Here is a 15,542-nt window from a genome sequence, read left to right as displayed (position 1 = left end):
GGAGCTCAGCTTCTTTTCCAGGGATAATTGCTGGCGAGGAGAGGGATAGCATCAGCTTTTGGCTCCTGCAGGGATGGGGTCTATCATCTGCTCTGCTGGATGCGAGCACATTCACCTCCTGCTCCCATCAGATCTGTGGCTGTTGCGTGGCAGCAGCCCTTGCCTTGGCTGAACTCTCATCTTCATCCTCCCCCTCTTCAGCACATAGCTTCTCTCTGCTGTGAGCACCAGCACTGATGCCTCTTCTACCGCATGGAGTGTTCCTGCTGCTTCCCTGCCCCATGCAAAGATAAGCTCTTGACCTCAAATGGCTCTCTTCAGTTGCCTCTGGCACAGCCAATCCCCTTCCCGGCACTGGGGGGGGTGTTTGATTATATGGGAGCTTGGCCAAAGCCTGGCTGTTTTCTCCTGTGTTAGGCAGGGACAGAGCAAACAGCGGGCACAGCAGGGCAGACACCCCCAGGCTCCTGCCTTTGTGCCGGCTCCTGCCAGCACAGGGCGTCCTGCTGGGAAATCCAGCCTGTGCTTCTGCCTGAAGGAATATCCAGCAGCGAAAGGGCTGGGCTCTTCCTGCTCTATGAGGAGGCTCAAAGTGCAGTGACTCGTTCCTCCCACATCCACTTTAGCACTACTTGACCTCCTGCTACCCAGTGCTTAAAAGCACCTTGTCTTGCAGCTCTGAGTGATGTGGGTGCACAGTAACCTGCCCAGTGAAGCTGTGCTGCTCACACTTCAGTGTGACAAGGCTCGGGGTGATGTGGTGGGTCTCTCTTTGTTCTTGCAGGTGCATGTTTGCCTACAACTGGGCCTCCAGGACCTGCACAGTCAGTGGCTTTCTTCAGCACAGTAGATATTGACCAGTGCGAGGAAGGATGTGACCATGAAGCTGCAAGAGCCACCATCGAATCCAACGGGGATGGAGAAGAAGTTTATGGCATCCCAGAAGGTGAGCAGTGTTTGTGTGAGCCAACTGCTCTGTAATCCCCCTCTGCACATCCCTCCTCAGCTCAGAGACATCTTGGCATAAGCACTCATTCTGACACATCAGACACTCCACCTTAGGTAAACTTTATTAGGAGCCTTACAGGCAAAGGGTGCTTTTGGTAACAGGATTCGTGGTATGTGGGCAAAAAGGGGCACTTCTCACCAAGAACAAGGCAAATTAAACAAGTGCATCACATAAGGGGCAACACAAACCTAACGGCAAAAACTTCTTTGCCTGAGGATGCTGTCTCCTCTCTGCTTCCTGGAGAAGTGACAGCAGCAATTTCCACTCCAAGGCAGGACTGTTCGTGGTTCCAGCTTCCTACTGGTGCTGGTTCCTGCTTTCACACCACCGCCAAAACAAACTGGAATAAACTGGGAGCTTTTTGTGCTACACGCACTGAACTAAAGCACATCGTGACGGTCGCTGTCATGTTACACAGGCTCTGAGTGTACTGCAGCATGCAGGGAACTGATTGTCCTGTTGTCTTCCAGGAGAAGCTCTGGATATCTATCAGCTAATTGAAATTACCAAAGGTTCCCTGGAGAAGAAGTGATGACGGCAGAGAGCTACAATGACAAGTGTCCAGCCTGTGTGCCAGAGCCTGGCTGGCCTTCAGGAGATCTTTGGCAGGGACTGATCCTGGTCACCCTGTTTGTTTTTTGCTGTAAGAAGGGATGCTCCTGGGGAGGATGATGTTGATAGCAGCACATTGGAAGAGCAGAGGCACTTCTAAGAGCAGCAGCCAGCTGTAAAACCTGAGACAGGGGCCAGTTACGCTTGCACAGCCATGAAGGAAGAAGTGGTAAGTATTTGGCAAGAGAAACAATAACCCATCCTCTCCATACAAGCAGTTCTCCAAGACCAGACCAGGCACTGTGGAAGGAGGCAGCAGCAGCAACCCAAGCTTCATTTTCTTCGCTGTCTCTTCTTTTTGGGTTCCTGGTTCTCATCTGTCTGCTCTGCTGTGTTGCTCTGGAGAGGGGAGGGAGAAAGAAGTACAGACTGTGATTGTGTGTGATAGATTAGGGAAAGTCTACCTAAAGCAAGAAACTGAATGTGCAGAACGGGATTTAGCTCTTCTTCCTCCTAACAATATGGCCTGAAATATGGACTCCTCTCACCCACTGAGACTCCCTGTGGACTTTACTCAGTTTCATCTGGAACTTAGACGAGTTATCAATGGCACATGACAGGGACTGCTTGTGCTGGGTTTTGGTTTGTTGAAACACTCAGGAAAGTATGGACAAAACCACCAATAAAAACCTGGACAATCAGTTAAGTAAATTGCTTATTTGCTTTTATCCAGCACAGGTTGTGTTACCTTCACCAACACTATCTAGTAGAGATGGGTCTGAGGATTATGATGCTTTGCAGTGTCTGTCCTGCCAGCTGCTTATCTACTGAAGTCAACCTGGATGCAAAACCACTTTGCATCATGCACAAACATTTGATCCTGGGCAGGCAGGAGGTCCTCAGAGGTAACACTGACACCCTCTGCTTGCTGAGGACAGTCTCACTTCCTAAGCCCAGAGATACAGACAACTGGTGCATGGAAATAAAGGTCACACAAGGCAGAGGGCTGGAGTGTTGGGGATCATAGCTAGACTGTTCACTCCTTTGTCTTCCCTGGGTTAGCTCTCACTGATACTAAGCTGACATAGATTTCCTGATTTCACATGTACCTGCAGACAGTTGGCCTCAGAAGAGGGGTAAAGCTGTTGGTAAAAGCAGCTAAATGAGTTCTGACCTGGTCGTTGTTGGGCTCATTTTCAACATCCTCTGTGCTGTGCTCCTGCAGTGTGCTGTTTAGCATGGATGCATTGATGCGGAAGTCCCTGGAGGTGCTTAGTTTCATATATTGCATCAAGTTCACCTGCAGAAACCAAGGTGAACGGGGGAGAGGACATTATGTCAGCAGCATCTTTGTTTTAGTTTTCCACCCCTGCCTAGTTCTTTGTACAGCACCGGGACTGAGTCCATCACAGCAATAACACGGATGAAGCAAAAGGTAGGTGAAAACCACCTGTCCCCATGTAATCCACTGAGTTCTGGTCACGAAGAGGCTTTGCTTTACATTACCCTTGATTTCTTGGAGAGGTGGATAAGGAACTTCTCGTATTGCTCTATTGCAAAAATCAGGTTTGGGATGGGCTTGGTCTCCCGAAGCAACTTGGCCTGAAATGCAGAACGGAGTGAGATAGATCAGATTTAGAACAATAAACATGACAGGTTGACCTTTGTTTCATGAGTGTGAGCTTTTAGGCTGTATTTAGTGAGGTGGCTTGTTGTTTGTTAGTGTGTGGTTTTGGTTTTTTATAACGTTTGCTTGGGTTCTCTTAGACTTCTCTCTGAAGTTAAGGCATTCAATTTGATTTTCACTTAAAGGCCCAAATTACAATTTGTCTGTGGTGATCTGTTAAGAAGCCACTTCAGGTAACACACGCCTTGAGGGATGATGCCAAGTTTCAGCTGCAGCCCATGTGCTAATGGAGTAGTAATCTGTCTTACCATGACTGTGGAGACTGCAGCAGATCAGCCTCTTTCCTTCTTCTTTTTCTTCTCTTCTGCAAGGCTTAAACTCTCACTGTGGATGTTCTGAGGAGGATGCCAAAAGGATGTGGCATTAGAAGGTAAGCAGGGAAGAAAGGCCAGAGAAGTCTTTGCTCTGACTAGCTAACAGTATTACCACTCAATGATGAGACAGGTGGGTGATACAAGAAAGATGGAATTGGGAATCTCAAAAAAAGAAGGAAAGAAAAGCTAATTTTGTGACCTATACATTCAAAAAATGTGAGAAGACACAGCTTCCCAACATGCCTGTTGTACAGTTCCTGTGGTGCTCACTCACATACCCCAATTCCTCTTCAAGCAGCTAAATCCAGTCTTCAGCACTGCAGTCTTTGGCACTGCCACATCACTTTACACTGTGATGACTGCAGTGTTCTTGACCTTTATTTGCCATTGTGTTAAAGCATATTAATCTCATCAAAAAAACTCCCCCAAACTAAAACCTCAGCTCTTCAAACACTCTGTCCTTCCCTGCTCAAGCAGAAATCAGCACGCTCCAGTCCCCATGGCGCTGAAATGCCTTATACTATTATTTGACACGGTAAATGCTTGAACTATAAGAAACTCAAGTCATGTCAAGAAGATTATAATCCCCAAAGGTGCCCATGCAGTGCAGCTGATAATAACACCACTTCAGCATCAGACTGACTGGCTGTGATTTTGCTTGTTAATTTAGGCCTCACCTGTACAAATAATGAATGAGTACATTGGGGGGTCAATGGGAAACCTGAGAGCTTCACCTGCAAAGAGGAAGCAGAGGTGGGTGTTACCCTAACCCATAGGCCAATAGCCATTTCGCTCCAGCAACTGGCTCATACTCACCAGCTTTTCAGCCTTCCTGGAATCGTATTTGATTGTTGCGGCAAGCTTGGATATCACTGCAAGGAAAACATGAGAGAGTTTCTTCTAGGGGATCTGTTTTCCCATTCGGCAGCCTGTATTTCCAGGCAGGGCCCAAAGCACTCCCCCAGTGGCACAGTGGGATGGCAGGATTTGCAAGAAACTATCCTCCCCAGTGGCTGCTATAACCTATGGCATTCACCACCTTGTCTCAAACCACTTCCATTGGCCTGTTCTTGTGGCTCAGTTCCCCCATGTCCAATGCTTCGAACCTTAGATGGGCATGAGAGGCAGGGACAGGATTGCTGAGCACTGTAAGAACACTACCAGTGCCCTCAGTGTGGCACGATACAGCTGCTGCAAGGAACCTGCCGATAACACTGGCAGGAACCAATCCACCCATGCATGGCCAAATTCAGCTGGAGAGGAAGCTCTCCTTTATCTCCCACCAACACAATTATTCTGCTCAGAAAGGTCATGAAATTGAGGGCATGAAAGCCAATGGTAATTAGGGATTCAACTCATGGAAGAGATCAAACAGCTCAGGTCCTGAACATAGTCTACTGCCAGGGGGTCACTCTGAGCTTGCTGCAACAGAAAGGAAGAGTTTTTAGATCCCACCAGCCCACTGTCAGCACAGCAGCACTCCCATGTTTGATGAGGGAGGTGAGAATTGCATATGTCTTGCTGGGCTTCTCAGCAGCGTGTCCACACAGCTCCCTGCAGGCAGTGCTGTCTGTACCTAGCCTCGTTGATATCACTGTCAGCAGAGTCCCAGCTGCAGAATTCAAACCTTTCTCCAGAGGCCTGGGTTTGGTTTGATGCTTGAGAAGACTCTTCTAGAAGAAAGAGATGAATACATCGGTAATGTGTGTCTAGTTGAATCCAGTTATGCACATGGGAGACACAAAAGACCATCTTTGTGTCTGGTGCACAATGCGCCAGTGTGGAACGGAAAGGTAATCACTTATGGACTTTGTGACAACACTGTCTTACATTGCTTCATGTGGAACAGATCAAGGGGGAGTTTAAAACCTTCCCTCAGATGGATGCGACCTAAAACCTCCACATCTTTTTGCTCTCTATCTTCATTTTTTTAACAGAGGTGTAACATTAAGAAGAGAAACGCTGTATTACCTGACATGTCTGATCCCAGACTGGTGAGTTCTCTTGATAAGCCAATCCACCTCTTCAAGGACTTTATCTGCCTGACACCAGAACCAGCAGCTAAACACAGGAACATAAACACAAAACAGGGTTTTTGGGAGTTTGGCAGAATAGGCTTCTACAAACCACTTGTAGCAGAGCAGCACTGGGCACTATGGGTTGTTCCATACACACTGTTTTCACTCACCACAAACAGTAGGGGCTGCAGTCTTGGCATTCACTATAGCAAAGTGGGACCGCTCCTCCAGTTCTATGTCCTGGTTGGGAGGAGAGAAAGCAATTCTGGTGAGCAAAGCTTTAGTGCCTGTCCACACATATTTGGCACCAAGATGCACTCAATTCTGCCCTAACAGCAGTAAGGGATGAGTTAGGCTGCTTCTGCATCATACCTGATCTATGTCCTCCCCGCAAGCATGGATGTCTTTTGCAAGCTCACAGCAGCAGACCGACAGGACTCTTGTACTGAACATGGAGGCTGAAGAGCAAAGACAGCAAACCCTTGCAGCAATAGATATCCTCTGTGGGGAAGAGAACCCAGCTCATTACCAGGTGCAGAGCTCCCCCAGCTATTGTAGGACATCAGACATCCGTGAGGGAGCGCCTCGGATCCAGTTGGAGTTTAGTGTGCATTCCCAGAAACAACCAGTCAAGAGGGTGACAATCCCATCCAAACACCAGTTACGAAAGCCAGTTTACAACATTGGGCAATCCATATAACAGTGGCAAGGGGAAGTATGGCACACAGGAACCTCAGCTCACAGAAAAATGATGACCAGAAGCATGATACAAACCTCTGGCAAGAGAATTATCTTTCTCCAGAGTATAGATTCTATTGATATGAGCAACAGAAGTGCTAAACAAGAGAGAAAACTCAAGAAGTGGCTTCTCTTTCTTCTCACAATTACTATTTATATAGATTATAGAGTTTCTTCCTCAATACTTGTGCTAATACTACAGTGTCACGGCAATCTGCCACAGAATGAGACCTGAATGTGTCTGTAACAAGAGGTAAAGCCGGCAGACAACACAGAGGCATCTAAGGTCTAATATCCTGACACATCACACCTAAACATCTCCCCCAATCTTACTGTACCACAGAGCATTGTCTTTGCAAATTTTGACTGTCCAAGTCAGGAACCGATAGGAACTGCAGAAGGGGGAAACTGAGCATGTACTTTGAAAGAATTCAGAGCCAAACTAATATACTACTACTAATACTAAAGCAAAACAATTGAATCACAGCAAACGTGAGAAGAGACTCCTCCTGGCAAAAGGTACCAGGCAATGCTGTGAGTTCCACAAGGGACACTTAACCTGCTACAATTGAAAAGCTTAGATCCAGGAAAGGGGAAATGTCTATACTTCCCTTGGACCGACTAACAGCTCCATTTAATTTTACGTGAATGAATGACTCCAGACTTCTGGCCACTTTTTTACGCAGTTTCCTATCTTGTAAAATTGGGCACATTTAGAAAATGCCTGCCTTGCATGGAAGGCATGATGCAACCCAGCCAATTTGGACTCGTCACAAGTCTTCTGGCCTTGTTTGCCTTATTCCACGCGGAAGCTGTGCCAAAGCCAGTCCTCTGTAGCAACCCCTGCTCAAGCAACAAGTCCTTCACCTCCGGACCAAAAACGAGAATCCGAATGTGCAGAGTGAGATGGAAAACAAAGTTTTCTTAATTGTGCAGGTGCGTGACAGGAAAATCATTGGATCTCAGACTGGTTTGGGTTGAAGGGACCTTAAAGCTCATCCAGTTCCAACCCCCTGACATGGGCAGGGCCACCTTCCTCTAGACCAGGTTGCTCCAAGCCCCATCCAACCTGGCCTTGAGCACTGCCAGGGATGGGGCAGCCACAGCTTCTCTGGGCACTCTGTGCCAGCGCCTCAGCACCCTCACAGTAAAGAATTTCTTCCTAATGTCTTAAATGCTTGGTAATGTAACAAAACTGTCCCTTTGCCATGGTGTGATCTGCAGAAGGCAGAACACACACATGTCAGAACAATCTGACCATCTTCTCACAAGCCTGGCCATAACTAACATCCTCCCTGCCACCCCAGGAAGCTGTCAAGTACCTGCTGAGAGGCTGGATCCAGGAGTTTGGACAAGTGGAGAGAACTGTGATGAGTGATTGCGTTTCCTTGGAGTTGAAGTCATCTTCAAGAACCTGCTGAACTGGTTCACCAGGGACCTTCTGATCATGGGAAGGAAAGGCAGAGGCCCTGAGCCTGCAATGCTCGTTGCAGGGCCATTTTAAGAAGCAAATAACCAGAAGCTGCAGCAGATAAAAGCCTCAGCAACATGAGAAGGACAAGAGATATGATGTCAAAAGAGGACTCTCCTAAAGAGCAAGTACTGGGCTTTATGAGATTCTTACACCGAGGCCTGCATATGACTCAGTGTGACCTGTTACAAATACTCAGTGAGTTTATGCTGCACCTAAGGACCCTTAAATACATGCACACTTCATCCAGCTCTGCACAGCACCTGAATAATCCTTCCTTAGGGATGGGAAAAACTTCTGAACTGAAGTGAAATCAGTGGTCACATTTGCTATCCACACTCAAGCCTGTGGTCAAGCAAGCAGAGAGCAAGCATGTTTGCTGCCCAGAATCACCAGTGCTTTGAACAACACACACAGAGTGGGTACTCACCTGAAACTGTCGGATCTGGAAGGCAGCTTTTCTCTGTGACATTAATATCCGTTTCTTCTGCGTCACCAATCAGTAATATCTGGCAGAGAACCAGAGAGGTGCCGAAAAAAGGCTAAATGCCAAAGAGCAGAATACAGGATTTATTTCCAAAAAGTGGCAAAGACTGCTGAAGTGCTCACAGCTAGGGGAGGAATACAGACTGCAGAACCGTGCTGAGCACAGAAAGTGTTAGTTAAAAAGCAAACTTCAAATAGACCAGTGCTATATCAGAAACCCAGCTATCCTCTGCCGACTAGAGCTCTCTAAAAGCAGGTTAAAGAGATGTCTGGAACTTGCCTCTGGTATGAAAATCAATGCTACTAAACCCACCTTGTTACTGAGAGACAAGGAGCAGACCCTTCTCTCTCTAGTTATGGATAAAGGGTCCCCACCTACCTACACATGGGCTGGAACACAAAGCCGCCAGGAAACCAGAACCAGAAAAGAGTTTGTACCATGTGCCCTACCCAGGGCTTGTAGAAACTGGGGGATCCTGGCAGAAGGTAAGCTGCTGCACGGTGTGTTGAAGATCCGCAGCAAACCTTCCAAGCACAGAAGTGAAATGCTTTTGCCCTTCTTCTTCCCTGACTCTTCAACAAAGTGGGAATTGAAGTGTACCTCCAAAGCAGAAACCTACAGGATGGGAGATAAGTTAGCATCACATGCTCCAGTAAAGCTGGCTTGCACAGTGCATGAGCTAGAACATAGGGGTAATCACAGATTCTACTCTTTGGATTGTATTTTAACTAGACTAAATTGGAACTTCTTTTTCCTATAGGAAAGTGGAGGGAAGAAGAATCAATTTTTAAGAAGATTTTGTTTCAATGTCAGCAAAACAGCTACAGCTTCTTCCCTGCACAGCTAAATAATTTAATTCTTCCAGGTCCCAAGGGACCTTCCAATCCATTCAAATCCATCTTTATACACTCATTTCTTACCACCTGGCTTTGCCTTCTGTCTCCAACTACCACACCACTGACCACTGGTGTCAAAATCTGTCAGTGACAAAAGCTTTCTCTTGGCAGTTTGAGTCTTGTGAAATGTCAGATATCACTATAGGGCTCTCTGTAATAAAACAGCAAGAAATAAAGGCAGGCAAAGCAGTGAAAAGCTTTGAAGAAAGCAAAATTATTTGGCCCAAAGGAGACTTTTCTATTTGTAGGCAAACATCTTTTTTTCTGCTCCTCTAAGCCCACTTCTTCCCTTTTTGTTCCCTCTCCTTTCTTCTCATTAGTTCTGTCTCCTGCACAGATGATCTTATTCTATTTCAACGTCCAATCACACAAAACATGTAGCTCACATGTAGTCCTAATGACGCAACAAAAATAGCCCTATTATTTTGGGGCAAGACACAAAACGGGCATTATTCCATGGCAGGGAGGTAATTTGCATTTTGTGCTCTCTGCTGACTGGGGATCTGAAAAGGACCCATGCAGATATGACCTAGATCCCAAAGAACATTTACATGGTTAACATTCTTGGCTTTCCAAAGGATTAGATGCAGGATTGTCTTCAAGCATCTTGCAAAGTCCTAAACAAACGTTTTCTAAGGCTTGTGTCTCTCTTACATCTGTTTTGTACTTTAGCTAGAAGTGAATTTTAACTTTATTGCATCCCAGAGGCCTCAAGAATCCAGCCTGTAACAATCCTACCTCCTCTGTGACAGTGAGCGATGAACCAAAAGTCACAAAGAGGCTGAAAATGAGAGTTTGATGGTGTTTGGTTCTTCCAGGCCAAGTACCATTATTAGAGCTGTATCACTCACTCTGGCACAGCAACTGTACTGCCTCCACTTGATTTCTCAGGAGCAAAGAAAGGCAATGATCTCAACACAGTAATAATAACTGTTTGAAGCAGTTACAGACTGCATTCTTCTTTCAAAACCCTACTTGAGAATCAGAAATCCTCAAAATGCATTGCTGCTTTTCAGTGCTGCTCTCTCCATGTGCCACAGAGACTCACTGCGTGACTTTGCAGAGGTTCTGAAACATCTTGTCAGGATTCTGTCCGTTCTGGTCCATCCGTTTGTCCCGTCTCCCTCCAGCTGCTGCACCTTCTGCAGAGCTACACTGACAGCATAGCGCAGGAAACTCCGTACTGGAGCGCAGGACTGCCAGGCTCCTCCTCGTGGCTTTGGGCATTGTCCCTGAAAAATCAAGAGCAGAGATTGTCTTGTCAGAGAACTGAGCATGCACTGACAAAGCACAGAGATTCAAAACCTATATAATGTATTAACAAGTAAAATCATAGCTGGATTCAGGGTGGAAAAGACCCTTTGTTTTGGCAGCTTGTAGTGAACACCTGAAGGATAGAGTTCCACCAGCCTTTCCAGATATATAGACATGGTTTCAATTGATGCCTGGCTCTGTTCCATACAGCTCAAACTGGAGTTTATCTGGGGAACAGCCCAGGACTGGAAGACCAGAGACTCTCTGAGGTCTTGCAAGGCCCAAGCAAGCTGGTTTGTCAAGACCAGCTCTGGTTCCTGCCTGAATATGATGTTCTTCAGACAAGTACTGTTACCACGCATGCTTTGTACAGAAATTACAGTGCCTGTACCCTGTATTCAGTGCACAAGCAGCCAGCATGCAGACAACACAAAAGCAGTGTGCGAATAGGCCTTAAAGCTATTCCAGATGTGACTGGCTCTTACCTGAACAGAGCTGTGAGCAGAGTAGATACAAAACCCATGGACAGGAAGCTCCGTGGAGTTTTGTTAGCCAAGTTAGATTTGTTCTTTCCAGCTTTCTCCTTCAGGATTTCAGAGAGCTTGTTGTAACATGTGAACAGGCCTAGGACATCCTCAAACCTGTTCTTGCTGCAAAACCGTAGAAAACATTAATGGAGAAAATACAGTCCTACAGTTTCCCATTTGAAGCTTCAGTTACCAAATTATACAATGGCACTTTCCAAATGATAAAGCATAACATATGACATCTCCCCACCTCCCTAACAGAGTATGCCTCATCCATTCCTCTTTAACCTGCTCCTCTACAAAATGTCACATCCTATCTCCCACAACACAAGCCACTCTTCAGTGTTCTGTGAATGTCTGAGCCACTCACACTCAGAAAACACCCCTCTAAATCTGTGCTGGCACTATTACCCTGTGCTTGCAATGAGGCTGTACTCCGAAGAGCAGGCACAGCTAGTGCTGGAGGGCAAGATTCGATGTTTTACCTGAAATTCCCTATGTTGAAATTGTACTCAATCAGGACCTCACAAATTCCCATCACCTGAATGGCATAAATGTTATTCTTTACACCGACACCAGAAGACAGAGAAAAATCTGCCGATTTATCCTAAGAGGTAAAGGAAAGAAGTGAAAAATCTTCTCAAAACCTGACAGGAACTCAGTGTCTTTCTCCACTGAGTCAAGCTGAGAATCTGATTTACCAGTTCAAAGTCTTCCAACTCGCTCTTGATCATTCGTCGTGTGACAGATTCTAACATCTCTTCAAAGTTTTGCTCAAATCCCACATCCTCCTCCTCATCGTCATCTTCAGCTCTTTGGCAGAGATGCACGGTGCTCTTATACCAGGCAAGACAGTGCTGGATACAGCAGAGCAGATGGGCCTGAAGGAAGCAGCCACACAGTCACACTCAGCCTTGTAGCTGGAGGTCACTGGCATGAGGAGATACAGACCAGACTATCACAGCTAGAGGCAAAAAGATGCCTTCAGGGGTTCAAGTGAGTCCCAAGAACATGCCTTATTCTGGAAACATGGGGATGCTTAATTCTACATACAACTACGCTGCCCTAGCTTCAATGTCTGCCTGAGCTTGGCTATACAGGATGCAAAGACTCAAATCCCACTGCTCCCTCAGCCCATCCACCTCATCTGATGGAAAGGGAACTCCAAAAGGGCTCTCACTCTAGCTGAGGTGTGTGCTCTCTTCCCTGGGTGTGCTACTGCAGCAGAGCACAGAAGCTTCCTTAGGGGAAAACACAGTGACTAATTTGAATTTGTTCCTTGGAAATACAAGGATTTGTTGAGGTCCTCATCTCCAACAGTTTCAAAGGAGTGAAACCAAAGGGCAGATTCTTCCCCCTATTACACATCACACTGCAGGACTATTTTATGTGGAATTAAGTTAAAGGAGACACAAAAAGCCTAGGGTGAGTTCAAGAGAGTGTAAAAGAGCTACACTATTCCTAGAGCATTTTTCACACAGGTCACCTAAACCATTATGCAAGTGGAGCTCTAATAGATAGCTGAGGCAGGGGTGAGATGCCCAGCTCTACTGTCATTAAAAGAATTGCTCCAGGCTAGAAAAAAGCTGAAGAAACAACAAGGTATTCAGCTCATGTAGCAGCACAACTAAAACGCTATGGAACAGAAGAGCTTGCAGCTGTGGCCTGTAGCTCTTACACAGTGGTTCTTGCAGAAAGATTTGATCTCCTTGAGCCATAATACATCCTTCAAGTTTCAATGGAGGCAGGAGGTCTGGCTGGGGGCAAGTAATATTGCTTTATCTGTCATAGAAAACAAGAAATAAAAATAACCAGTTACTTGGTAACTGAGCCTCTCAGGTTGTTTGGAAACAGAAGATAATCTTCACACTCCATTTCACAGAGCAAAAACTGGCACTATAATAAAGGGACTGTACATCTACGTGAGCCACATCATCCATTAGGGATTAAAAGGCCCTCTTGAGTTGCTTATATACCTCTCAGCCCTGAAACAAGTTTACCTGACCACTTGCTGTTGTGTTGCCTCCACATGCAACACCACTTGCATATCACTGCAGTGCTACTCATCCTTTAACCTGCTGCCTGTCACCCCGCACTGAATGCTTGGCCCTGTTATGGCATCCACCTTCCTGGCCTAAGGTGCAGGCAGTTATGGAGCCTACACTTGGCACTAGAACAAATCCACCAGAGATCATGCTTGCATCAATTCCTGTCTATATCCAAGTACTGATATCCTTTATCAACACTTGGAGGATATCCCCTTCCTTTGGCACATGACAGGAAGGAGATATCCTCCAAGTACTGATATAGGATCAGAACCAAATAGGGAAAGTTTATATATACAATGCTATAAAACTCTATACATTTACACCAACTTTCCCCTTAAGTGCCCTCTGCAACCCAAAAGCTGCCTTGTCTCTGTTCATGTTCCTTTCCCAAACCCTCTACTGTCATGGGAAAGCTGGAATTAGTCAGCATGAACTCTATGGATGATTAAAGGGAAGAAAATTACTTGTCTCAAAAGAAAGCACAGCCTGTCCAATGGACTGAGTAAATGTGATTGTCTTGTTGCCATGAGCAACACTGTTGGGGGATGAGTTAATCCTCCCAGATCCTACATGGACTTGGGTATTCTCCCGATGGGAGGACAGCAATACTAATTACTCTGTCAGCACACATCCTTGGGGAAGTATGGGAAGGTAACTGCCATGCACTGCTAAGGAACAGGCACAAAGCACTTCTCTGGGCTCATACTTCTCACAGTACTTCAGAACCAAAGGGTTGGAAAGGACTCCAAGAGATCCTTTCTCTACCATCCTGTGAGAGGATATGAACTGGTCTCCAGACATTTCCCCAGTCTGCTCTCTCAACATAGTAGGGATCTGAACACCTCCTTAGAGAAGTGCCACACACTTACACATGTTTCCAGTCTAAGGAAAAACTATTTTCCCAGTATTTAACCCTGAATTGTTTTGCTATAGTGGTTGCAGTGCAGAATTCTTAGTCTCTAGAGCCACAGCACACAGCATTACTTTACCTGGGACAAGAGTGTTTCCATTATAGAGCTGGCCAGCTGGGAGTTCCTGCGAAGGACGTCATAGAAACCCTGGAGACAGGAAGGAAGGACAAGTTGGCTTTACATGACAAAGAAAATGGACCAGATATAACCCAACAATAACTTGGTGTCACAAGACACCAGTGACCATTTGGCACTGTGAGGAACTGTGAGGAAGTAACAATGTGCTCAGTGTAAAACCCCATACATGGCAAAGCAAAGGGCACCAACAGAACGAAGGTATGAATCAGAAAGAGTATGAATTTCCTCACAGGGGCCCTCCTACAAGCTGTATCTCCCTAGCAGCGGTGGCATCAAGCCCAGAGTGACTTTCACTGCTATTTAACACTAGCACTAGATCCAACTTCAAACTGTGAAATCCTGCTTCAAAGGCAAAACAAGCCAGTGGGGAAACTGTAGGAGGCAAAAAAAACCCCTTCAGACTGAGATAACTCAGTGATGGATAAAGCAAGCACAAGTCTTACAGCAAGTGATAAACACACCCAAAACTTGCAACTCCCCAAAGGTCAGTCCAACCAAGTAAAGAAAGAAACTAAACCTTTTTGACCTGAATAGGTTTTTTCTCAGGATGGTACCCCATGTTTACCTCAAGCACCAAGATCCACATCCCCAAATGGCTCTTTATATTAGGCCACTTGTCACAAGAAATGTAAATGGCAGACAAGCCTCTGTAGAAGCTTGCAAAAAGAAGAGGAGAAAAGACTGATCCATGCTGCAGTCTTTAAGGAAGTTGCCACATATTCTCCAGTCAGGGTTTTCTTTGGAGCTCATCATTAACTCACAGCAACTCTGTGTCTATCCAATGCCTGTTACAACATTCCTCCTCACTGGGCATCAGACATGCTTCCCATTTCCTAGGCCACACTACAGAGACGCTGATGCAGTTTTCCTCTTAAGCAGTGCAGGAGATGAGGAAGATACATCACTGTGTCTGGGATTATAGTGATCCAAAATAAAAAGAAGCAGAAGGATTGGATAAATAAACACAGTCCCTGGTACATGTGTCCCATGAAGAACATAACTGAGATGGTAGGTTGTTTTCCACAATAATGTGATTATTATTTACCAGGGGCTACACTAGAACCAGACTACAGAAGAGACAGTGGCTGTTTAAAAGGAGATTGAAGGAACCACATTTACCTCGTATAACATGAGCCGAACATCCGCCTGCTGGCTCAGACACCGCCTCAGGCTGCCCAGGATCTCAAGGCAGAAGGCCTCATTAGCTGCAGAATTATAGCAGGCATGAACATCTGCCTGGACCTGGGAGGGGATATTAGTCACGTTATAGTGGTTACAGTTCTCAAACTATCACAACACACAAGCAAGGTGATAAGGGGCCTGGCCCCTAAACAATCACTGAAACAGGCCTTATCATGCTGCCAGGCTCTTTATCATCATCATGGAGCAGTGTGAATGCTCCCTAGAACACTGGTGCTGTAAGATAGAATGAGAAGCAACATCCTTAGGCCAGCTTCTTATTGCATTTCCCAAAGCTCTCCTCTAGGTACTA

The 15,542-nt window shown here is 46.0% G+C and overlaps 1 protein-coding gene across 1 annotated transcript in view; it reads right to left on the bottom strand.

The window, feature by feature from the left end:
* Positions 1-1,049: 1,049 nt before the first annotated feature.
* Positions 1,050-15,542, bottom strand: part of FANCI (FA complementation group I) — a 19,658-nt gene continuing 5,165 nt past the window's right edge. The window contains 36 exon segments of the mRNA XM_034074287.1: positions 1,050-1,960; positions 2,736-2,861; positions 3,068-3,163; positions 3,497-3,583; positions 4,240-4,296; positions 4,375-4,423; positions 5,018-5,087; positions 5,090-5,141; positions 5,143-5,199; positions 5,201-5,235; positions 5,534-5,561; positions 5,563-5,623; positions 5,747-5,820; positions 5,953-5,997; positions 5,999-6,081; positions 6,355-6,356; positions 6,660-6,710; positions 7,621-7,672; positions 7,675-7,740; positions 8,201-8,249; positions 8,251-8,286; positions 8,288-8,298; positions 8,726-8,857; positions 8,860-8,891; positions 10,221-10,267; positions 10,269-10,295; positions 10,297-10,347; positions 10,349-10,378; positions 10,380-10,404; positions 10,912-11,076; positions 11,439-11,560; positions 11,655-11,835; positions 12,634-12,716; positions 12,718-12,735; positions 13,991-14,059; positions 15,170-15,337. Coding sequence (XP_033930178.1) covers positions 1,895-1,960; positions 2,736-2,861; positions 3,068-3,163; positions 3,497-3,583; positions 4,240-4,296; positions 4,375-4,423; positions 5,018-5,087; positions 5,090-5,141; positions 5,143-5,199; positions 5,201-5,235; positions 5,534-5,561; positions 5,563-5,623; positions 5,747-5,820; positions 5,953-5,997; positions 5,999-6,081; positions 6,355-6,356; positions 6,660-6,710; positions 7,621-7,672; positions 7,675-7,740; positions 8,201-8,249; positions 8,251-8,286; positions 8,288-8,298; positions 8,726-8,857; positions 8,860-8,891; positions 10,221-10,267; positions 10,269-10,295; positions 10,297-10,347; positions 10,349-10,378; positions 10,380-10,404; positions 10,912-11,076; positions 11,439-11,560; positions 11,655-11,835; positions 12,634-12,716; positions 12,718-12,735; positions 13,991-14,059; positions 15,170-15,337 — 2,403 coding nt within the window. The 3' untranslated portion in view covers positions 1,050-1,894.

Source organism: Melopsittacus undulatus, unplaced genomic scaffold (assembly GCF_012275295.1).
Source record: "Melopsittacus undulatus isolate bMelUnd1 unplaced genomic scaffold, bMelUnd1.mat.Z mat_scaffold_806_arrow_ctg1, whole genome shotgun sequence".
Taxonomy (NCBI): Eukaryota; Metazoa; Chordata; class Aves; order Psittaciformes; family Psittaculidae; genus Melopsittacus; species Melopsittacus undulatus.
The sequence above is the reverse complement of the archived record's forward strand: the minus strand, read 5'-3'. Positions and strand labels throughout refer to the sequence as shown.